This window comes from Dama dama, chromosome 18 (assembly GCF_033118175.1).
Source record: "Dama dama isolate Ldn47 chromosome 18, ASM3311817v1, whole genome shotgun sequence".
NCBI lineage: Eukaryota > Metazoa > Chordata > Mammalia > Artiodactyla > Cervidae > Dama > Dama dama.
The window spans coordinates 59215995-59241832 of record NC_083698.1 but is presented as its reverse complement, the minus strand read 5'-3'; the positions used below and the strand labels follow the sequence as shown (position 1 = coordinate 59241832).

Genomic DNA, 25838 nt, shown 5'->3' with positions numbered 1-25838 from the left:
AGACTATTCCACAAATACATGACATTGTACTAACACAGAAATAATAGCTCTGAATTGGAAAACCTTTAGGGTGTGTCATTTATTTTTCAATTACAGACTAATCCAAAGTCAATTACTTAAAACATCTGTAGTTATAAAGTTCACTAACTCTTAAGAAGAAAAAAGAATATTACACCGCTCTTTGATAAAAATTGGAACTTCCTTGGCCTGATTTATATCTGGACTTAAGATTTCATTATAAAAGCCAAGTTGGGAGTCTTAACTATTTCACTGAGTTTAGTAATACATTGTTAATATTTTATTTTTCCTTTTGATTAATAATAAACTCTATCCAGAAGTTAATGAATACTGCACAAATGACTTAGAAAGGCATATGTTAAATATTTTAACAAAATATTACATAAAAGTTAAAAGTGAGTAATAATTTACATAAACAGAAACAATTGTATGTGGGTCAATATGATCTCTCTGATCTTATCTTTCAAAATACATGACTATCAAAATATAAGTGTCCTTTTCTTAGGTTTACTTTATGTTGGTAACTAGCACAACATTTTTTAAGATTTATAAATATTCATCAAAGGCTATTAGTAAGAAAACACAGAATGTGTTTCAATAAGTCTATATAAGTATTGTGTTAGGTTAACATGTCGCCTAGTATATGTAACTACTATGAAGAAATACGAAAATGTTTTATTATGAGAAAATACTCATAAGGTAAAGGATAGACTTACCTTTCTAATGATTACAACAAACACAACAAGAACAACTGGAAGCAATAATGTCTTCGTATACCTCAAGGGAGTCTGAAATTCAAAGAAGTGTTTCATTAGAGAAAAATGTTGTTTCAAATGAAACTGCAAATCATGAACCAAATGAATTTTAAAACATGTTAAGAAACTTGTGCATTCACCAATCTACCCACTGATTCCCATAAAAATGAAGATACATTTCCATATAAATGAATTTCCCCAAAATGCTGAGTTGAAAACACTAACAGATACAGTTCCCAAACACTTGTAAGTGTAAAATGCAACTAGAAAGATTACTATTCACTTTTGTACAGTACTATTCTAACTAGAGAGCCCAATATTCAACGAGGGTCAGCAGAATGGCATGAGCTTTACTGTGCATTTTATCTGGAATAAAAATCACAAGTATGATGTCCAGATACAAACACACACACACAATAATGATCAATGTTTATAAAAGGAGTAAAACATTTTTACATTTTCTTCAGTAACAGGTAAAAAATTACAAACAAAAAAAATTTTTTTATGCTAAAAAAAGCCCTGCACATTGCAATCCTATACACCTCTCAATAATTTGAGATACACAGTCTCAAACAATTCTCGGCCTGAAATTTCTAAATTGCAATCAATTTGCTCATTATGAACACATTCCCTCACAAAAGTAATCTTTTATCATTACATGAAATTATGCATGCTTTCCTCAATATGTTTATAAACAGAAGGCTAGATTTAACCATATTAAAAATACTGGTACATTTTAATTCTACAAAGCATAAGGTAAGTAGCATTTTCTTATTTCCCTCTCCTTAGTCCAATTTTTTCACTTTCTATTCTGTATTAGACAAGCAATTTGATAATTTATACAAAGTGCAGTCTTTATGAGCTAGAAATCCCAATAAAAACAGGATTTTTACATTTTTATTTTACTATTTACCTTTATAAACATTTGCATATTACTATTTTAAAGTATATATATTTCTATTTTGTAATTTTTAAATTGTTTTAACATGCAAAAATTATATAACAAACTATTTTATTATTTCAAAAATTAGACATTTGCTAATAATAACTAACAATAAATATAAGAAAAATAGTAAGATTGACGTTTTCTTTCAAAAGGAAGTATTTTTAAAGACTGTGTTAAAAATACTTAACAAAGTTTAATAGAGCTCAAACAATTTTAACATTATATTCCAAAAGTTTATTAGCGTGAAGTAAGTCAGAAAGAGAAAAACAAATATCATGTATTAATTCATATATGTGCAATCTAGAAAAATGGTACCCATGAACCCATCTGTAGGGCTAAAATAGAGATGGAGACGTACAGAACAGACCTGTGGACACAGTGGGTGGCGTGGGGTGAGTTGGGAGATTAGGACTGACATATATACACTACTATGCATAAAACAGGTTAGTGGGGCGCCTGCTGTAACAGTGGAGAGCTCAGCTCAGCGCTCTGTGGTGATCTCGAGGGGTGGGGTTGTCGGGGGAGGTCCTGGAGGGAGGGGATGTACATATACATAGAGCTGACTCCTTTGCTGCACAGCAGAAGCCAACACAACGTTGTAAAGCAATAACACCTCAATTTAAAAAAAAGAACAAACGCAAAGGGAAAAACCACAGTGAGAGACGTGTGCACATGCTTGTTCTACTGGAATTATAAATTATTTTATTTTAATATTGCTCATAATTATTGATTTTATTCTAAGAATAAAAGTTACATACGCTCATTGTGAACACTAGAAAATGGAGAAAAAATAAAGGAGATGATGAATTTCACATTTTAATCAGTTATCAGTATTTCCTCCCTGATGGACTGTATATGTTCACGTCCTTCGCCCATTTCTGCATAGGTGGGTAGGGGAACAGCGTGGGGCTGTACTTTTGGTGCTGAGAAAGAGTGAGGGTCCTTGATAATTTTTTATTGATTTGAACAATCTCCTCAACTAATTAATCTCTAGCTTCATGGATTTATTGTAAGAATCATCCCAGTTAGTTATTTGATTTTAATTTTTATTAACATTTAGTGTATAAAACTGTACATATAACAGTTTTAAGTTATATGCAGACAAATCTATTAATCATTCTCATATGCATTTTGTACTAATATGACGCTCATTAAAATATGAAGTTAAGAAATATTTCTCAAATTTTTCAAGCTTCATTTATATTTAACACATCAACTGAAATGAAGTTTGGCATATGATACAAAGCTTTAACCTGATTTCCCACCCCAATTCAATTTTTCAAATAATATTCATGAAACAATGCATCTTTTATCGTTTAGCTGTGGTGCTCTCTGCTCTCTTCATTTCATACCAAGTACATACACAAAAACATAGTTAAGTACATACACATGGGGTCTACCCAGCATTGTCTATTTTTGGCCATAATGTTCCTGCTTTGATATCTGTGTACTTTAAATACTGTTGCTTTCCATTTTCATATCTAAAATGCAAAGATCTTCCTCACTGGTTTTTATTATCTTTCAACAGTACAATTCAATTAAAATATGACTACTATAGAAAATTTAGAAGACACAAATTACAAAATAAAGTTAATCACTAACTACCTCTTCACCAAAAAAAAGAAAACCAGTGTTAAATTTTGCTGACACTTTATGTGTGCTAATTATAGCTCAATAAGATCACAGCATGTTGCTTACCCTATTATACATCTTAAGTGTCTTTCCACACCAGTATGATGCTGTGTTAAATTGTTCCCTCTTCCCACCATGCGACAGATAGCCTCTCTCTGAACCTGCACTGTGCTCTGCCTTACAGCACAGTCCCTGTGAAGACACCTATGGAGATGAGGAATGGCAGGCTGGACACAGCTGTGCCACTTTCTTCAAATTGGCTGAAGCCACGCTAGGCCTTAGTGAACTATTTCTTCTGTTACATAACTGATGATTCACACTCTCAAGGCTATGTAGTGGTGTGTTTATTTTCAATAATGTTAAGGGGTTCACACTGAGCCCTAATTTCTCTGTTGATGCCTATACTTTCTTTACCATCTCCTTGTAGGAGTCTTGATCTGCTATAGGCATGCATTTTAATGTTCTGTAAGATACGTTTCCCTATTTTCTTTCAGCAGGCTTAACATTATCACTTGTACACTTTTTATCAGCCATTATGTGTCAAAACCACTTGCCAGAACACAGGAAATGAAGACTGATAAGTCACTGGAGTAGAGAGTCATCTGCCATGTGGCACACTCTCGTCCAACTGGTCCGCAATTCAGCTGGCCCCATGGGGGTCAGGGAAAATGACTGTGTCAGCAGAGGGCTGCTGGCCAGCTACACACACACACACACACACACACACACACACACACACAGGTGGGTGTGGCCCACAATCACAATCACAGGGCACATACACACACACACACACACACACACACACACACACACACACACACACAAAAGGCACAAATATACAAACGTCTTTGAACCAAACTAGCTCATAAAGTATTACAAAATAGTATTTAATGTGAAACATCTTAAAATATCAAAGGTATTTCCTAAGTATCTCCTTTCATCCTCACAATATCTGTTTGTAGCATACTACCAGAAACTAGTAAGCTACAGTTCAAAGAATGAGAGTCACTTGCTCAACAACATAAAGAATATTGCAGACTTCTGTCTCACAATCCACTAAACTACTCTCAGATTTCCTTCTAAACACACAAGCACAGTTTTAGAAAGACAAATGTTGTTGGAATGAAAAACCTGTATTCAATGATATTTCAAATCAATAAGATGATTCAAACAATCACAAAGCAAGTGGAAACTGAAAAGCTTGAGAGTTTCACCAAATCAATGCTATCCTTGAAAGGAAGCAACATGAAATGCTTCTGTGTTTAGTCATCCTAAAAACTATTGCTAGGCTGAACGCATGTTCCTAAATTATCAAAATGAGAAGAGATCATGTATTTCATGAGGCTCTACTAATGTAAATAGGAACATCTTGGTGTAAGCTGCAAGGTTTTCCTTTTCCTTCAAACTGAGATAGAAGCACAGAAGTAAGAATCTGAATAACAGGAGCACCCTTTATGAAAATTGAATGAACCAAAACCTAAGGAAAGAAAAGGATAAATCCCATCTTACCTCCTTCTCCATAAAGTCAAACTCTGCTGCACATGTATACAATAAAGTGTCAAAATCCTTGTAACTGAAGAATTTTGATGTTAATAAGTTGCCAATATGAGCCTAGTAAGGAATAAAGGGAGACACCATTAGATTATGCCGTACATTAACTCATTTCAATCTTAACAGTACCTAAAAACAGTTTCCATTGCATTACAGAACTTGCTGTTCTAACACCCGGCTGTTTTTGGACCCTCCGACTTCACAGTCTCTGTTTTTTTGGCTGACAAGTGATAGCTCCAACAACACCCTGCCTTCCATGCACCATCAACAACATTCCACAGGCTTTTTACCCTTGGGTTTTCCCTGCTCAAGGTGTTAAACCTTGTGAAATACACTACAAGGTATCCAGTGGGCTTGGTAACACACACAGGCATCCATCAATCACAAGGGGACATCATGTTTTAGAGTAAAGAAAAACAAACATAATTCAGAATTTCTGAAAGGCAGACTGAAGAGATTTTTTTGAAAGAAGTAGACGCCAGGCAGACCTTGGAATAAAACACACCTTTTGACAGACAGTCAGCATCTGTGTATTCCTCACATGTCACCAAGTTCACACTTATATCACCTCACTTACTTCCCACAAAGAGCCACATGAGGAAGCTGGAATTATTTTCATTTAACAAATGAGAAAACATTTGCCAAAGTTTCAATTCATTATTGTCTAAAAGAGCAAGAATCGTAGGAAAGGGGATAAATTATATCCAGAGCAAATCATGACTAAAACGCTAAACGATACATAAATGAAGTGGGGCGGGGGGCGGTCAGGGAGTGAAGAGGAACTCAATGGCGATGGGATATCCTGAAGACTCAAATGCTGTGTCTTGTGGGGAAGAAATGTATGCTGATAAATTTAAGAAACCAATAGGGAGAACACCTTGGCCTAAAAAATGCATATGCAAACCACCAATCCAAGGAAAAGGAAAAGAATCTAAAAGGAAAGCAAAATGGTTGGAAAATCTCAATAAAATGAAAGAAAGAAATCCCAAAATAATGATAATTGACATAAATGTAAAGACCTTAAGTTCACTAATTAAAGAGAGATGCTCAATTAGAGTTAAGGGAAAAAATTCAGTATCATGTTGTCTACAAAAGATATGCTTAAAAGTTTGCAGAAAGGCTAAAAGCAGAAAAAAAGAACAAGATAAATCAGATACAGTGAACCACAGAAACCTGCATTAGCAAATGTAATGTCTCACAAAACTAAATTCAAACAAAAACATATGAAAAAGACAACAAATGACATTATATACTGATAAAACAAACAACAAAGCAAGATTATACATATCATAAACATCTTTTCAGTGAATGGTATAAATTCAAAGTGTATAAAAGCACAATTGAAAAAGTCTCTAGAAAGAAAAAATAAGTTGACAATATTTGTTGGATATGTGAATTTCTACAATGCAAATTATTTTTTTCTCATCACCAATGCAGCAAAACTGGAAAACAATAACTAAGAAAGATTTTAAAAGTCCTCTCAGCCAGAAACTGAATAACATAAAACTTATCTTTGGGTTAAAAAAGAAAATCACAAAATAGTTCACTTGGAAGATGCAAAAAAGGTACTTCTTATAAGGAAATTTATAGATTTAAAATGTGTTTATCATAATATAAGAGAAGTGAATACAAAAAAGCCAAGCACTTTCCCTCAAGCATCAGAAAAAGGTTCAGAGCAATCCCAAAGAAATAAGAATAAAGGAAATGAGGATGACAGATTTCAGTTACAAAGAAAAATACAATAAAATCAAACAGGAGTTTTAAAAAAGTGGTACTTTGGAAATATTAATGTAATAAACAGAAAGTAGAAAACATAGCAAGAAATAAAAGCACCTCTTTATTATAATATTGATTCTAAATCCAAAGAAGGAAAAGTAAAGAACATAAAAGACAATTTCACATATATGTAAAAAATTTCAATAAGAATTTTTTCACTAAGTGAATCCTACAATAATTTTTTAAAAACATGACCCATTTGATGACATATATGAAATGGGTGAGTTTCTACTAAAGCTATAAACTACCAGTAACTTCCTAAAGAAAGTGGATTTGTAGTAGAAAATCTTCCCATGAACAAAACTTCAGATCCTGAGGGCTTCATGGTCAAATTCTAACAAACATTTAAGGAAGACATAATATCAATTCTATATAAATTCTCACTGAAAACAAGAGATTGAACAATTTCCAATGACTTTAGCAAGCACAGCAGTACCTTGAAATTAAAACCAGGCAAAAGCATTACAAGAAAATAAAACTACAGATTAATATTCTTAAAAATCAACAAAAGTCCTTAAAAATATTAGCCAACCAAATCCAGCAATATTTAGAAAAACTAATACATTGTAAACAAGTGACGTTATCTGAGAAACACAATGATGGATCAACACTCAAAAATCAATGAATGTGGGGACTTGCAGATATAGCAAAGAACAACATTAGTAAATACCCTCCCTCCAGTAATAACTATGAAATTGGACAAAACTGTCAAAAATCATATTAGGTTCAAGAAAATGATCAAAAGGAAAACAAATGTAGAAAATTCATTTATTTTAAAAAAAGAAAAAAAAATGATGACCTCTGTGTGGAAATAGTGGGAGTTTGTGGCACTGTTGCTTTGGCAATTGGTGTAGTGGCTAAGCTGTGTCCAACTCTTGTGAGCCCATGGACTGTAACCCACCAGGCTCCTCTGTCCATGGGATTTTCCAGGCAAGAATACTGGAGTGGGTTGTCATTTCCTTCTCCAGAGGATCTTCCTGACCCAGGAATCAAACCCAAGTCTCCTGCCATGCAAGCAGATTCTTTACCACTAAGCTACCAGGGATTCCCACTTTGGCCACTAACACGCAGCATTATATCACCACTGCTTCCCTGAGCTCGGTCAGCCCAATGATCATAACTGGATGGGGCTGACCACGGAAGCAGAACATCTGCTACTGAAGGAGCTGACTTGTTTTGGGGGCAGAAAGCAAAAAAATCTGTGCACTGTCAGTAAAAGCAGCAAAGGGTTACAGGATCAGTTTGGTGAACAGCAGATTTACAGACTAGCTAGAAATTAAATTAGAGACTCTGCAAAAGAGACAACCCATGAGGGGTAGATAAGTTCTCCCATCCCTGGTGACTGGAAAACTGTCCACAGATGCTGAGGGATCTAAGAGAGCCCAAGCTCTCTACAAATCTATGACCGTCTGGGAGGTGTTATGAACATTCATGGAAGATCCACGAAGGTGGGCGGGCACGGCAGAAGGGAAAAGAAGAGACAAACCTAATGTTCAGATGAGAGTTAACAGAACAGGTCTGAAGGGTATCCTTTGAAAAACCAGCTTGCAAGGTTGACCCCTGGCTGACACCAGGGAACTTAGATTCTGCAAGGACCCCACCACCCTAAACAATACTAGTGGCTTATACTGAACACCTACATGGCTTCTGGGAGTTTGGAATTTTGATATGTGTGAGGCAGAGGGTGCCTGTGTTACCAGTCCCCAGGAAAAATCTTGGGGCACCAAGTGCTAAACTTCCCTGATGGACAACATCAGTTTTTACCAAGGATGAGAAATCCACGATAGGCCAATAAATGCCTCCTAGGATTCCTAAAGGACAGGGAAGTATGTGCCTTATTATCTTAACAGAAAAAAACCAATGCTTCTCAATAGCTATATGGCCTTGCCATTCTCCTTCCTCTGACCAATGTCAAAATTAAGAATTTATAAGCTGATGTTCCTGATCAATGTTACATATTTCCAGAAATACCAACACTGCAACTAAATTATTTCTGATTTAGACATAACTTTTTATAATATTTTTTTTTTTTTTACCCTGGTTCAATACCAGGCTGTGGCAGAAATGACAACAGTCACTTTAACCTGAATTAACAATTTAACTGGACTGTCTTCCCCCAGTGAGTAGTCAGATTCCATAAACCTAGGACTTGAGCTATTTCCCATTTCTTCCTGCTCATTCTCTGTATTCCGGTTGACTCAATCACCTTTTAGCATTCATCTTCACAGCTGACTTTTAGGAGCCTTCCTTGACTCCTCCTCTGTATTTGTGCAGCACTCTGTACCTGTTTGTTTTTTTTTTTAATGAAGTTTTAAAAATACATTTTGCAGTTGTTAAATTTTTACTTATTTATTTTTGGCCATGCCACACAGCATGCAGGATCTTTAGTTCTCCAATCAGGGACTGAACCCATGCCGACTGCAATGAAAGCTCGGAGTCTGGACTGCCATGGAAGTTCCACTCTTTTTATCACAGCTTCTATTACACTGTTTTATAGTTGCTAGAAATTGTCCCTATATCCCACTAGACTGTGTCTTACTCAGTTTTGTATCTCTAGGATGCATTCTACTGTCAGGCCCAGAGCAGGTACACTGAATGACCGAATAAATGCATTTTAGGTTATGCTTTTAAACTTTAAAAATATCTTTCCACAGGTTGTAGACTACCCCTATAATAGTCCAGAGGTTCTCAATCTTTTTTAAGCAAACAATTCTGTTGTTCATATGAAAACCTGTATAGATGTCCTCTATGTAAGAGATTAAAGCTAGACTATCCTGGATGAAAAGAATCAAAAAGGAGACTGGGAAGTAGATGGACCTCACCAAAGAGCCTGTGAAGTCCCAGAACGTCACAGAACTCAGTTTCAAAACCACTACTTAACTCTATTAAAGGAGGAAGAAAGACAGTCAATTAAAATAAATTACAGAAAAAAAAAATGTGGTTTACTCTTTCCACATTGGTTAGTGTCCTATTTTAATTTAATTAATGTGTTCACCAAAATATCAAAATAAAATAGACAAAGCAAAATTACAGATAGGGTGAATCTTTTCCAATTATAAAACAAAATTCTTCTCATTTTATTATCTCTCCTATCCAAATACCAAAGAAAGTAAAACCAATAATAATAAAAATGTCTCTCACAAGACTAACTTGGATTAAATCATCTATAAAAGCTTATAAATAAACCTTTCATAAGCACTGACCAGAAAACTGGAAGAATAAAAAAGGAATGAATCTATAATATAATTTATTATTTAAGAGGCTCTGAAGGTGGTGTCTTTGTCTGTTGCAAAAGGGGATTATAAAGAAACCAGAGGAAAATAACTGCACAGGTCTTAAAATTTGAGCTTAAGTCTCTGGAGCTTTCTTTAAAATTTTAAAACCTTTGTGATATAGAAAGACCAATAAGAGACTGTGTCAAAAATTAATTTTGAAGAATAGACTATATACTTAGTCACATTTACTTTCTATTAGAGTAGATAGACAAAATAACAGGTGAATAGACCCCACCTTGAATTTAGCTTAAACAGTGGTACTTGGCAACTCTAGTAATTTATTCTAAGCCTGTTTATTTCAAGTCTTTCAAGTTAAAGCAAAAATAAACTTACATCATCTGCAATACCAAAGATTTTAGATGTCAAATACTTTAGTATGACAGTTCCAAATAACCAAAAACATCCTTGGATAACCTACAAAAGAAAAATATAGCAAAACAAAACTAAACCAATGCATCATACAGCCATTGCATAGACATAGCCTAGGAAGAAAAAAATAAATGCTTTAATCACATGTGAAGTAATTATCTCTATAGCCAAGAGAAAATGCTGAAACACATGCACCTTAAAATAAAGAATGTTACTTCAAAATCAAGGGCTGTCACCAGAAAGAAAAATATATACAATCTTCTCATCAAAGTTAATATTTTATAGGAGATTTACACAGCAATTGCAGTTAAATTTCCCTTCCACTAAAAGTTTCTTACACATGTACTGCTCCTCAGAAAAAGCATAGGTAATAAAACACAAAAACTGAAATTCTTTAACTACCTATCCAATATTAATCTTGCTTCACAAAAAGAGTAATTTGGTACATTAAAATTGAGCCCTAATATGTTATAAAACTGTTAGACCGCCTGCATTATATAGATCAATTCCTTGAAAGTAAAACATAAAACCAATGATATATTTTAGAGAAGGAAGAATGTATGCATTCAAATAGATTGATTCTTACCCATAAAGTAAGTTCAGATACATTTATTTTCAGGAAATATGGTTTCATTGCCAGTAAACCCTGCATGGAGAAAATAACATAGCATGAAGTTAATAATTACAGACACAAATTCAGGTACCAAAAAAATACTTATAAATAACACGACCCTCAAGAATCTGAAATTCAGCACAATTTTCATTGTTTCACATAGAATCAATACAAGCTCATTTGATTTCAAGGAGCCCTGTTTTGTCCAGAATATTTCAGGTCAATTAGTCACTTTGTAAAGTTGAAAGAAAAATCTCCATACATAAATTTCTGTAACTGACTTCTATGACTGGTTCTAATTTACCTAAGAATCAAGAAATATATAAAAATTTCAGAATTTTAGATAGGTGTCTTATAAGATTTTCCTTAAGTTAAAATATTACTAACTCCTTGAATAAAGTATAAATGAGTTTTTAATGAACCAACTAAATAGTTCTCAACCAAATCTGATTTCTTTCCAGATATATAACAAACTTCCAAAGCACAGTATCTATAAAGATCTAAATCTACTTCCAACTTGGCAAAAATATGGTTAGAGATCAAAACATAAATACATGAACCCAAATTAAATCTTTTCAGAAGTTTCTGAATATCTGAAAATACAAAATGTGTTACAATTAAGGTTTCAAAGTGATAACTAGAAACAAAAATAGACAAATGTGCATTTATATAGTTAAATATATAAAAATATGCTACATTCTGTACCTGTTGCCATCATTTATTTTTATACATCAAAATATTGATACATGAAATATGCATAATGCTTAATCTATACCTGAGACATACCTCAGCATCAAGCACCTAGTAGGAAGCCTAACACACTGTAGGTGCTCAATAGAACTGAAGAGAATTTCCTGCAAAATGTACTTAAGATTAGATTTTATTGATAGGCAATCTTCCATTCAATGGCTTTCCTGTACACAAGCACCGACAGTCATGTACTTTACCCTGAGTAATACCAGGACTTCCCCGTACACACATGTAAATACAGAACTGAGTCCATTGTCACATTTCCTAATTACAAACAGAATTTATGATTGTAAGAACTATCACTAATATCAAAGCACAGCAATTCAGTTAATGAGGGGTTTTTTTAGACATTATTGAAAACAGAGCATCAACCACATGCTAATTGCTAATTTCTATGCTGGAGTATACTCAAGTCACACAACCTGAAAAGGATGGTGGTCCAGACTGGGAAGAGGTATTTGGGAAACAGAATTTTTAAAAAAAATTTACTTGTAAAATTGGACAAAGAAATAGCAGATTCCAAATTTGTTAATGGGTTCTAGAAATCAAGAAAGACAAAATGATCTGACTTACTTAAATGACTATTCAAGAAGTAGAATATATTTCAGTTAAGACAGTGCAATATGCTTTCATCTCCAAGAAACCAGTCTAAAACTAAAGCATGTATATGTTAAATATAAGGAATAATTTCTTTCCTCTTAGGTGTGCAAAACATTGTAATACAGAAACCCATTGGGAAAAAAAAACAGGAGTAACCACCTCTGCAAGTCTTTAAATTTAGAGAGACATATTTTATTTAGAAAGTCATTCTATCGAAAGTGGCAGAAGGTGTTAGATGACCTGTTACCCTAATTCTGTAAGACTGTCTCTCCATAATCTACATCTGCTCTTAGTGATCTAGAAAAATATAACTGAATCATTACCTGATTTAAATTATCTGAATAAGTCATACAAATGGACATGAAGGGAAAAAACTAAAAAAAAACAAGTCCTCAAGCCTCTCTCTGATCACAGTGGAATAAGAAGGAGAGACTGCTGTGAGATGCCAAAAGGAGGAAAGGGGGTGACAAAGCCGGGAAAGAAAAGGATAAACACTGAAAGGAGGGGAGGAAACAAGAAAAAGAGGAGAGCATAGAAACCATTCTAAAATAAACCCTGGGCCAAAAGTCGGGTGACATAAAAGATGAGAGAGAAAGGACAGATTGAGAGTACAAAGCAAAGCACTGTGTTTTCAGGCATTAATTTTTGTTGTGCTTCTTTGGAAGCGAGAACTTAAATACATTATCACATTATACGCATTTAGTAAGACACTTGAAACAGTTCTTGAAAGATAATCCCTCATGAATCTCAAGCCAGTGATAAACTGGTAAACCATTAGTTTCAAAAACAGACATTTACTTAAGGAACACTTACCCAAATAATTACCAAAGAGGAAGCATAATAAGAAGTTAATAACATTGAGTTTCCAAACATCAAAACAAAACAAAGTGCAAGAGAAATCTGAAAAAATCCAAGAAAAATATAATTAACATACAGAAAACCAAAAAAAGAAAGATTTTTATTCTGAAAACTGCACATGCCCATGATAAACAAAATTTGGACCATTCAATAGGGAATATACAAGGAAAAGAGCCCGCATTCTATGCCCCACTTCAAAACCCCAGAAATCACCACCACCACCAACTCCCTGTGCATCCTTACATTCACATTTACAAATTCTAGTTTATAACTTTTTTAAAACCACAAATGAAAAGCTGGCCCAGAAGCTATGCTATCGCTTGCTTTTACTCTTAGGTTGTTTCAAAGTGCTTTACGTATCAACTTAAAACAATTTAATTCATTCTGTTAAATAACTGAAAAAAGTACTCCACTCTAGAGATATGCTATAATTTATGCAACCAGTACTCTGAACACTTAAGTGCCTTCCAGTTTTGTCTTGCTGTTAGTTTTGTTTTTCCTATTATAAACACTGCTGAGAAAACATCCTTATGTATCTATCTTATATATTAGTACATGTCAACACACTTATGGGATAAATTATTATCGTGGGTCAAGGATACAAACATTTTAAAATTTGAGAAAATATTGACAAATTTCCATACAAAATACCATACTCTCCACCAGTAGGGTATGAGAGTTCCTGCCAATATTGTGCATTATTCTTTTTAAATATCTGCCAATCTAACAACAAAAAAAAAAGGTTGCCTCATTGTTTCATTTTTTTCTATTCATCTTTCCATTCTTAGGGATGAGACATATAGCATCTTTTCTTCTATTCACTACTTACATCGTTTTGTGTGTATATGAATTGCCTACTCCTAGTGTCCATTTTTCTATTGGGTTTTCATATTTTCCTAAGCACTCCTTCATATATTATACAGCATAGCTCCTTACCAAGCAAACATATTATAAATATTTTCCCAGTTCATTTTTATCTTTGTTTGTGGTATTTATTATAACTGTTTCCTAAATTTTTACATTAGTCAGTTTATCATTCATTTCCTGTAAGAATTTAGAATTTACCTCCATTATAAGAAAAGCCTTTAAAAATAAAATAATCTATGCTTTCTTTCAGTAGTTTTATTTTTGATCCACATATATAAAATTTACATAAGAATTTTATAATCAGCCTAAATTTGAAAAAATGACATTTGTATTAAAATTGCTTTATTCTATAATGTACATTACACTATATTTTAGCTACATCTGCCCACCATCAAATCTTTAAATTTGAAAATAGTACACATTGTTTCCATTTCTTTAAGTCTTATTTTACATATATCAATGGTGTAAAGTTTTCTTCATATAGATCCTGCCTATTAAGTTTATTTCAAAGTATATTATCTGTGTTGCTATTATATCAGAAATCTTTTCATATTTTCTGATTTTTTTATATTTAGAAAAATTATGTTAAGTATGAAAAAATGAATATAAACTTCCATTGTTTCTAGTAGTAATTACTTTATTAATTTTGGTTTTTTAAGTATTCAGAAGCATATCAATTACAAACAATGATACTTCTATATCTTCCTTTTCTATTTGAGACTCATTTTTTAGTCAGTTGTATTAGTTAATATTTATGCAACAATGTTAAGAGTGGCAGAAGACATATTTCTTAAATTTCTGGCTTTAATGGCAATAGTTTTATTGATTCATCATGTTGCATGATACTAGCTTTTGGCTTAAAGTACATGTATGTATCAAAAGTTCAATGAAGCATCCATCTATTTTCATTTAATTAAGATCTTAAAAATCAGAAACAGATGTTGACTTTATCAAATGCTGTTATAGTATCAAAGGAAAAGGTGTTCAATGTCACTAATCATTAGTAAATGCAAATCAAAACCACAATGAGACATTACCTCATAGTCTCACACCTGTTGGAAAGACCATTATCAAAAAGCCAAGAGATAAGTATTGGTGAGGATGTGGAGAATAAAAAGCCCTTTTTCCCACTACTGGTGGGAAAGTATCAGTAAGTTGGTACACTATGGAGGACAGTATGGAAGTTCCTTAAGAAATTAAAAATAGAACTATCATATGACCCAGAAAATCCACCCCTGGCAGATACTCAAAGGAAACAAAAACAGGATCTCCAAGAGATATGTGCACTCCCATGTTCACTGCAGCATTGTTCACAATAGCCAAGACACAGAAATAGTCTAAGTTTCCATTGATGGATGAATGGATGTGGAAAATGTGGCATACACACAATAGACCAAAACTCAGCCACAAAAAAGAAGGAAGTCCCTGCCATTTGCATCAGCATGGATGGACCCTGAGAACATTTATGCCAGGTGAATGACCCATTCAGGAAAAGACAAATACCACACGATTCCACTTATATGAGGTACCTAGAGTAGTTAAAAGTATAGACGTAGGAAGCAGAAAGAGGGTTTCCAGGGCACTGGGCGGGGGGGGCAGGGGAGGAAGGAGTATAGGGAGTTATAACTTTGCAGGGTATAGAGCTTCATTTTTGCAAGATTAAGAGAGTTGTGGAAATAGATAGTGGTGATGTTTGCCCAACAATAAGAATGTACTTAATATCACTGATGTGTATACCTAAAACAATTAAGATGGTAAAGTTTATGTGTATGATATTATTTTATCATAATAAAAAATGGAAAAAAAATTCATTTTGGAGGCAATTTCATATTTTTTTCCTTTATGTAACTATGGAGATTCAGGAGTTTGTAAAGCAAAGATAGTCCATAGTATGTAACAGATTCCATAGTTAGTCAGTGACATGATCAAGCATGTATCATTTACCCAAGATAGGTTCTACTATAAACTAAACCTGTGTCATGTTAGTACTTTTAAAACTATAACTTTATGTCAGAGTCCTCATCCATAGCTGCTTAGGTGATGAAAGACTAAGGGCTTAACAATTATTCTAATTTTTACTGCAATATAAAAAAAGAAAAAACATATTAAACACTTTGCAGGAAAAAAATCAAGTGCGAAAAAGGATAAGTACTGTCCAATTCCAATCATGCACAGATGTGAAACTCTAACAAAATAATAGTAAGTGAATCCAGGAATATATAGTTTTGCTTAGCTCAGAAAAGCAAGGCCGCTTAACGTAGAAAATCAGTCAATGTAATTCTTTATAGTAACATATTAAAGAGGAAAATATACACAGGATCTCTAGACAGATGTAGAAAAGCATTTGATGAAACTGAGCCTTTACTGATTTCTTCGAAAAAGTACTCAAAGCATAATGAGAACAAAGGATAAAGAAGCCAGCAGAAAGTAGCTGGTCAAATCAGGAACAATTCAAGCATCAAAATAAATAATGAATGTACTGGATTACACTGCAGTGAATAAAACAAATGACATTTTTTCTTGGTCATAAGAGAAATTGATGAAAATTTTGAATAGGAATAACACAGAAGAGAAAAGAAAAAGGGCCTATAAACATACCAAAACACATTCAACTTTACTGAAAACCAGAGAAAAATGTAAATTAAGGTCATAAGATACCATTTTATATTCTCCAGACTGACAAAATTAAAAAAGAAAAAAAGATACAGAACAACAAGGACTGTTACATGTTACTGTTCAAAGTAGTCTAATCACTTTTGAAAAGCAATGTAATATTAAATTGTGAAACTGAACATGTATTTAATTTACCACCTAAAAATTCTACTACAAGGTAAATAGCTTAGAGAAACTCTATATTTATGTTCCAGGAGGTATGTGAAAAAATGCACAGCATTATTCATAAAAGGAGAAAGAGAGGAAAAAAAAATCTAAACATCTTTCAACAAGAACATGGATAAATAAATTGTGCTTAATTTATACAATAAGAAACATAAAGCAAAGAAAATGTCTGAAATCCAGTAACATACAAATTTCAGAAATCTGAGTGAAAACATATTTTACACAAAAAGGAAACCATTTTATAAACCTCAAAAACAATACAAAAATTTAATTATAAAAATCTATTATCTATGCCTAAGTATATGTATATGGTAAAGTCATAAAGGAAAACAATTATAATTTGAAAGGTCAAGCTCATGGTTATCTCCAAGAGAAGTGAGGCAGCTATACTCAGGACACAAGGGCTTCAAAGTAATGATGGTTCCAGTTTTCAGCTGGAGGGTAGGCTCATGATTGTTCATTTTATAACTCTGTTCATAATTTATCTTATAACTGTCCTTTTATATGTACCAATTATTAGACAACAAAAAATATATGGCTGTAGTATAAACCCTGACAGTTGGGATTTTTTTTCCTTTTAGTAATACAAGTGCCTGACTTAAGCTTTTATTGCAATCCACTTCAAATATGGCTATCTCTTGAATAAACATACTGTCAGCCACAGAACTAAAGTCAGGTCACCTGCCCTTACTGAGGCTCCTTTGTTTTAGAGATCTTGGTTAATTTCAATACCTGACCTCTGGGCCAGTCTTTTCCCTTCCTGTGATTTAAATTCCCACTCTTATGTTTTAAATCCACCAAAAAGGAGGAGCCCTGAAAACCCTATGCCCTCATCCTAGAAGCCAACAAAGGGAGAATCCCAGATGCACACTTGCTCCCTACCTCTCCCATACCTCCCCTTGTCCCCATGACATCTCAATCTCCCATCCACTGACAGCTGGCCCTCTCTGACCTCCTGGGGGTATCATGGCTTGTCCTTTTCTATAGTCCACACCACCTTCCAAAATACTATATAAGTTACCAATTTACTATGTTTATTATTTATCTTCTGTCTACTAGGATGTAATCCACATACATGCTGGGATCTTTGCAATTCTACTCACTGATATGTCCCATGTGCCTCAATAGTTGGTGCTCAATAAACGGATATTCCACTTTATTTTAACAGAAGGTTCCTGGATAACATACCATTCCACGGTCTCTTTCACGAATTATCTTTTTTACTGATAACGTATAAGTTGGGCACAAACTCAAATCAGGTAATATGACCCAAAATAAAATTTTCAGGGTGGCCTATTTAAAACAAGATCTGTTAATTATATCACAATTTTTGAGTAACACTTGTTTTAGTTATGGAACTATGTTAAAACTAGTTTCAGCCATGAATAAATCAAATATTAATCAGGAGCTTGTTTTAAGGTCAAGATATACGGGAAAAAACAAATTTAAAAATCATTACCATGTGCATATAAATGATCTTCCGTAACTTGCTTATGTCAATGTATCCCACAACATAGAGTGCAAATAATGATGCAATCTGAAATTTAAAAAGTTATGTGGAAAAAAAAAAAGTTATGTGAAAATTTAAAATTATACATATATAATGAATAGATTAAAAAATTAAGAAAGGAATTATCTTTATTTTGCCTCAAATTTATATTTATATAGAAGGTTCTTTAGTTTCCCTCTTACCTAATTTATTATTAAACATGGTGAATACATTAATATAGCAAATATCAGTTAACTATTCTCTTCCATTCACTTCTCTCTCAAGTAACCATGTAAATTATCTGCTTTGCAGATTATTCAAAACAATATTCCTTTTAATGTCAGAGTGACTCTATTGCCGACATGTACAATTACAAAGTGCCTTGCTTGAACAATATGAAAATGCAATTATAATGTGACAATTAATACATAATTGGGAAAGATATATTAAAAGGTAAAAAATAATTATTTAATGCATGTGTGTGTAAAAATATATTAAGTTCTGCTTGTTAGTCACACTTAAAAAGTATCTCCATTAGTGTTCTCCTTCATACTTGTACAAATATTCCAGTGTTGGCTATAATCAAATTTATCAAATTTCAAGCTAGAAATACTTGTATTATAAAGGTATTAAATTTTTTAACAGTTTTAAAGAAAACTGTGAATGTGTTTTCCAAGAATTCTAAGAGTACTAGAGTTATTCATATGAATTAATTGATTATATGAATAAACTGATTAAACAATGTACCTCTTAGTAAAATGGCTCAGCTGGTAAAGAATTTGCCCGCAATGCGGGAAACCTGGGTTCAATCCCTGGGTTGGGAAGATCCCCTGGAGAAGGGAAAGGCTACCAAGTCCAGTACTCTGGCCTGGAGAATTCCATGGACTGTATAGTCCATGGGGTTGCAAACAGTCAGACACGACCAAGCAACTTTCACTTTCACTTTTTTAGTAAAATAGAGAGGTATTTAAACAGTGTCTTTCTATCTTTCTTCATGGAAAAAGCAATTCAAATTAAATTCCATGCTTCTCTTACTACACAAATACGTTTTAAACAAACAGCAAAATAGCTGAATACTTATAAACATATGTTTTAAGTTCTATTCATCAAGTTTTTAATCTCTAAGTAATCTACAATAAATTTTACTAAAAGCAAGAAAACAATGTTTCCCTTTACCCAGATTTCTCCATGGGGAACACGTCATTGCTGAAGGGTGACTGATATGACACAACAACTGTGGGCAAGTGTGTTGTTACTCAGTGTAAGCCCCACAGAGAAGCATATTACTACCTCCGCTCACTCCATGCAACTCTCCCCATTGCCCACTCCCCAGATAAAAAACATAAAGCTGGCCATCTCCACTAACTGGAGGGTAGGAACTCTCCCTTTCCATTCCAGGGGTTAAGCAATACACAACAGGCCACTGGGTTTTAAGGAGTGACCCTCAGGGACATTTTAAACCAGAAACATTTAATATGTCATCAAACTAAAGAAGACAAGAGAATCTAAAAGGTAAGCTCAAATAAAGAATTAAGTACAAATAGAGCCACCTGCAGTGCAGGAGACCCAGGTCCGATCCTTGGGTTGGAAAGATTCCCTGGAGAAGGAAATAGCTATGCACTCCAGTATGTTTGCCTGGGGAATTCCATGGACAGAGGAGCCCGGCAGGCTACAGTCATGGTGTCACAGAGTTAGACACGACTGAGCAACTAACACGCTCACTTTTTCAAAGCATCTCTTAAAAAAAAATATATGATAGAAACAGCTAACCTGACATCCTGTTAAGCAGTGGTAATGTGTTAGGAGTCTTGTAATACATTCATGACCCCATCTGATCCTAATCACAACCCAATACAGTAGGCTATTTCATTTTCTCTACTTCATATATGAGAAAACAAACTAAGAAAAGTTAGGCTGTCTGTCCAACAGAGTGAACAGAGTTAGGTCTCAAATCCAGGCTTGACTTCATTTCTCAAGCAAGACATTTCAAAGGACATTAAAAAACAACTCAAGTTGCTTTATATGAATAGGAATAAGGCCAGTATAAGAAAGAATCCAAGCAGTGGGGGCAGGCAAAAATAAGCACACATTCTACTCCCCTTTATAGTCCCCATTAATAAATAAATCTTATTTATTGCCCTATCTTGAAACTTCTTTCAAAATATCAACTGAAAAAAACATTTTAGGACTTAGAATCATGTAACATATCAGTTCTATAATTTTAGATAATTAAGTTCTTGTAATCAAATACACTAAACTTAATTCAGTTTAAAAATATAAGCACCTTACCTGAGTAAGAAGTACAAACTGAGCAAACTGCCAGGGAAGCATAAAAAATACATTGGAAATGCAGAGTGCAATCAAGCTTCCTCTGTAAAGTTTCGTAGCCCTTAAAAAGATAAAACAAGTTTAACCAGAAAAGATCCCCTGGAGAAGGAAATGGCAGCCCAGTCCAGTATTACTGCTTGGAGAATTCCGTGGACAGAGGAGCCTAGCAGGCTCTATAGTCCACGGGGTCGCATAGAGTCAGATACGACTGAGTGATTAACACACAACCAGAAAACATTATAGCATGGCTCCAAACCACTACAAATTAGAATCTCTAAATACAATCAGTTATAACATATAAAATGAGTCAATGAATTAATAAATTATGCCTACTGACACCCAATTACAACAATTTCCTATGAAAAGTAAATACCCAGTATAACTATAACAAGGGCTTCCCAGGTGGCTCAGTGGTAAAGAATCCACCTGCCAATGAAGGAGACACGGGTTCAGTCTTCGGGTTAGGAAGATCCCCTGAAGAAGGAAACGGCAACCCACTCCAGTATTCTTGCCTGGGAAATTCCATGGACAGAAAAGCCTGGTGACTACAGTCCATGGATTTGCAAAAGAGTCAGAAAGACTCAGCAACTAAACAACAGCAATAACTGTAAAAAACAAAGTTGCCAAAGGAGAGAGGGGGAAATCAGAGTCAGTGTATCCACTGAGTTTTTTCAAACTATATTTTGGTGAATTCACAGCCAAACATATATATGTAAAGCTGCATTCAATAGATTAATTTGGAGAGATAGATGATGGCTATGAAAAAAATCACAGAAGTAGCAGATTCTAAGCAATAAGTATTTGCAGACAAGCAAGCAAGTGTTTAGGATATGGGCTGAGCAGCTGACAGAGGTTTCCTGCAGGAGATGAGATAAAAGCTGGGTCCTGCATGAATAGGACACAGAAAAGAGAAGAGGAGGAAAAGGCAGGGGGCGTTTGGGGCTCTGATCTGAGCAGCTGTGGACAATCAGAGCATATTAGCAAGGGAATGAGAGGAAGAAAAAGTTTGCCAGCACTGGATTTAAGACAGAGGCAGAGAGAGGTAGGTGAAAAGCAGAAAATAGAGACGGATGGGCAGTCTATTGTGTGCACTGTATTACAGAAAAAAGCCAAGATCAAGACTGTGGTTGTGGAGACACAGCACGTGCGGTGGACAATCAGGTGTTCATACAGCACCTCACTTCTTCCCAAAGTGTGAGAGGGAAACGTCTATCACGGTGCGCCAGAACTAAAGGCTAGGAATTCAGAGTTCAGCTTTCTTGAAGATGCTAAAGAAGCTCTAATTTCCATAATAAAAGAGGGATTTAAGGGAGAGCAATCAGGCTGGAGTTGCAAAGACTTTAAAAGCTAATACAAAAGTTACCACCATCCCATATTCTGTGAAAGGCCAGTCTAAAAACACTACCTAAGAGACAGAGCCCATTGGCTCTATTCCTGCTAAGATCATCATGGGGAAATGGATCACCCAAGGGTTTGATGTAACAGATTTCAACCAGTTCTCCTGAATTCTGCATTGAACAGAGTTAGACTAGTCTGAGTCATCTTCAGATTTTCATCATGCTCTGTTCTATTGTTTCCTACACTCCATTTTATCTTCACCCTCTGAAACAAGGCAGCATCCATCTAAATTCTGTATCTGTCAATAGAAGGGGAGGGAACTGTTCTCCTTTAAACTCTCTCTCCACCAGTGTGGTGCCTGCATCTCTATTAGGTCTCTAATTGAAGGCCAGAGAAACAGGGAAGAGCCCAATCCAATCCTAAATGTCTAGGAGGAATTCTCCCAGCGTATCTTTATCTACTCGGGTTTCTTTCTACTCCTGCTATCCAGTTCTCAGGGATGCTAAACAAATGTAGAAAAAAGAACTACACATATCAGAGTTCCTGACCACACCGATTCTATGAACTGTTCTTGTGTAGGATACTGCCACCAGCTTCCCACTTCTTTCTATTTTTGGAAGGCTGCTGTGGTGGCAGAAAATGGAGATGGCAGAAGAAGTGGAAGCAGATTTGTTGCTCCTCCAGCAGTATCTGTGGACCACTAATTAAAGGAAAGAAGACTAAAAGGCAGATGAAGAAAATGTTTTGGGTAGTAATATGTTTTGAAGTTATATTCTTAAAATACCTTTATGAAATCAACCTAGCAACAGCATCATCTTAATTATTTTATTACATTGTTTTTATAGCAGAGGTTTAAAAAATTCCAGCTTAAGTTATTCAATGCAAAACAAACAACCACCTCTAAAGATAAGTCAAAATTACCTGAGAATATGAGTCACAAGCAACATCTGAAGTACAAGGAATGGATATGAGAAGCTTTCACGAAGAGGAGGTGTCCACATCACACGGGTACACTGAAAAAAAAAAAACAACAACAACAAATTCATAGTGTATGGTACCTTTGCTAAATGTGTTGAACAAGACATACCAATTGAAAGTTGCTATTAAGCCTTTCTCACAATGTAATGGTGTGCCAGAAAACAAACTATTGATACTAACATTTTTACCAATAGCCAAATTAGGAGGAAGGCACACAAGGCATAAGACCTAGTGAAACACTAACATGAATTGTCAACAGCGAAGTCCTAAAAAGCTTCACCTGCAGCTTAAAAAGAAAAGAGGGAAAGCACCAGCAAGAAAATGTTCTGCCAAAACTAAAAACACTACATTTGAGTTGGCTATGAAAATTAACTATATAGTTTGTCTTCTTTCACATGAATTTCAGCAAAACTATTCACAACTAGTTCAATAACCTCAGATTTACCCTCAGATGTGCAGATGACACCACCCTTATGGCAGAAAGCGAAGAGGAACTAAAGTGCCTCTCTATGCAAGTAAGAGGAGAGTGAAACAGCTGGCTTAAAACTCAACATGCAATAAACTAAGATCACGGCATCCGGTCCCATCACCTCAAGGCAAATAGATGGGGAAACAATGCAAACAGTGGCAGACTTTATTTTCTTGGGCTCCAAAATCACTGCAGATGGTGACTGCAGCCATGACATTAAAAGACACTTGCTCCTGGGAAGATAAGCTATGACCAACCTAGACAGCACATTAAAAAGCAGAGACATTACTTTACCGACAAAGGTCTGTATATTCAAAGCTATTGTTTTTCCAGTAGTCATGTATAAATGTGAGAGTCGTACCACAAAGAAAGCTGACGCCGAAGAATTGATGCTTTTGAACTGTGGTGCTGGAGAGGACTCTTGAGAGTCCCTTGGACTGCAAGGAGATCAAACCTAAAGGAAATCAGTCCTGAGTATTCATTGGAAGGACTGATGCTGAAGCTGAAACTCCAATACTTTGGCCACCTGATGCGAAGAACTGACTCATTGGAAAAGACTCTGATGCTGGGAAAGATTGAAGGCAGGAGGATAAGGGGAAATGATGAGATGGTTGAATGGCATCACTGACTTGATGGACATGAGTTTGAACAAGCTCCGGGAGTTGGTGATGGACAGGGTAGCCTGGCGTGCTACAGTCCATGAGGTCACAAAGAGTCAGACATGACTGAGGGACTGAACTGAACTGATTCATAACTAATATTTCAAAACTCTCTGGGGACATCACTGTTTGTATTTTTATTGGTAATACTGCTTAAAAGGAGCACTCCATTTTTGTTTTTACTTCTTTGACCTGAGCTGCCAAGCATCTATAAAAAGTGGTACAGGAGATCAAATAAAATAACAGAAATTCTAAAATAGTTATCAGTCTTTCTGAAAGCTAACTTTGGATTTGATTAAATAATAGTCCAGTTTTAGCACTCTATCATGTTTCTGCATATATATTTAATATATTAATAAGTCCATGTTTCAGTTTGAAGAAAACAGCACTGGATTAAATGTAAAACAATTAGATATCACTACTACTAAGCTAGTCACACCAGAGGAAATCATTGCATCTTTCAAGTCAAGCAGGGTAAATTTAAGGAATATATAGAATGACAAAGATCATGATGGAAACAAGCCTTTATCTTAGCTCTGCTTTAGACTATTAGACATCTCTACTACCCCTATAGAAAGTTTGAGTCAATTTATTTTTTTTCCTACCAAAACTCACCATTCCCTATGAAATTAACATAAACACATATTTGTAAATGAACTTACATGCAAGAGAATATGAAAAGATTGAAAAAGTCTTTAAAAATGCATGTTTGTTGCTGAGATGCAATTTTTAAAAATCGGTTAGCTTATTAAATTAATTAGCTTATTAGAGATTTCAGTATGATTGACAGAGGAAATGTATAATCAAAATTTATAAAGCTACCAATCTCTATGCAAAAACCAGTAAGAAACTATTTAAACTATATAAAACACAATTTGAAAATTTTCCTTAGACTGTTCACCTACATTTATTTCATTACTAAATTCAACAATGTTGTCATCTCTTAGAAATTCATTTCTCTTAATAGCAAAAGTCACTCAGTTTGCTAAAACTCAATTACATCCTCTGTAAAGTATGGATAAGAAAGCTCAATTATAAATTATAACAAAGAGCAAGGTTTTCTCCTTCCAAAATGTTAAGAGTGAATGAATTCAAATGTATGTGAAAGTGCTTCTTATTGTTTCTCCAATAACACAAGGTGCTTTTCTAGATCTGATACAAACATAACTGCTGATCCAAATGATACCATATAACATGAAAATTTAAAAAAAAAAGATTTGTCTTAATCATACCTTAAGTTACAATAAATAAGTATTTTTATTTAACTATAATTTTAAGTGGAAAGTAAAAATCTATAATTCTCTTTATAGGTTGAAATGTAAGAATTAAAGGAGGAAATATACATGTGAACTGCTTCAAAAAGGATCACAGAAATGTATTCTGCACTCTGACAAAGAATAAGAAATTCTTTAATTGTGAAAATAAATTCAATAAAAAAATCTTGCACTGTTTAAACTGTCCTCATCCACTACATAATTTTTAACCTATTTTGGCTTGGTAAGGGCTAAATCTTTTAGTCATGTACTCAAGAATCAAAAACAAAGGAATTTCAGCAACAAACAGCTTCATTTTTCAAACTCTCTTTTCAAATAGTTGACTTAGATTACTAGAGATCTGAGCATAATCTGATTTCTTTTCATAATTTAAAAATAGAAATAGAACTGACTAGTCAATTACAACTTATAGTTAGTATCAAATAGATTATGTTTAAGGCTTGTTCCAAGAGTTT

General features: G+C 34.4%; 1 protein-coding gene across 2 annotated transcripts in view; it reads right to left on the bottom strand.

Annotated features, from left to right (window-relative positions):
* The window catches only part of DPY19L1 (dpy-19 like C-mannosyltransferase 1), a 94122-nt gene that overhangs the window by 20402 nt on the left and 47882 nt on the right, over nucleotides 1–25838 (bottom strand). For both annotated transcript variants that reach the window (XM_061165381.1, XM_061165380.1), the window contains exons 8-15: nucleotides 22925–23016; nucleotides 20627–20726; nucleotides 18308–18385; nucleotides 13099–13185; nucleotides 10909–10968; nucleotides 10287–10367; nucleotides 4861–4962; nucleotides 735–806 (exon numbers count right to left, since the gene is read on the bottom strand). In XM_061165381.1, coding sequence (XP_061021364.1) covers nucleotides 735–806; nucleotides 4861–4962; nucleotides 10287–10367; nucleotides 10909–10968; nucleotides 13099–13185; nucleotides 18308–18385; nucleotides 20627–20726; nucleotides 22925–23016 — 672 coding nt within the window. The remainder of the gene's footprint in view (nucleotides 1–734; nucleotides 807–4860; nucleotides 4963–10286; nucleotides 10368–10908; nucleotides 10969–13098; nucleotides 13186–18307; nucleotides 18386–20626; nucleotides 20727–22924; nucleotides 23017–25838) is intronic.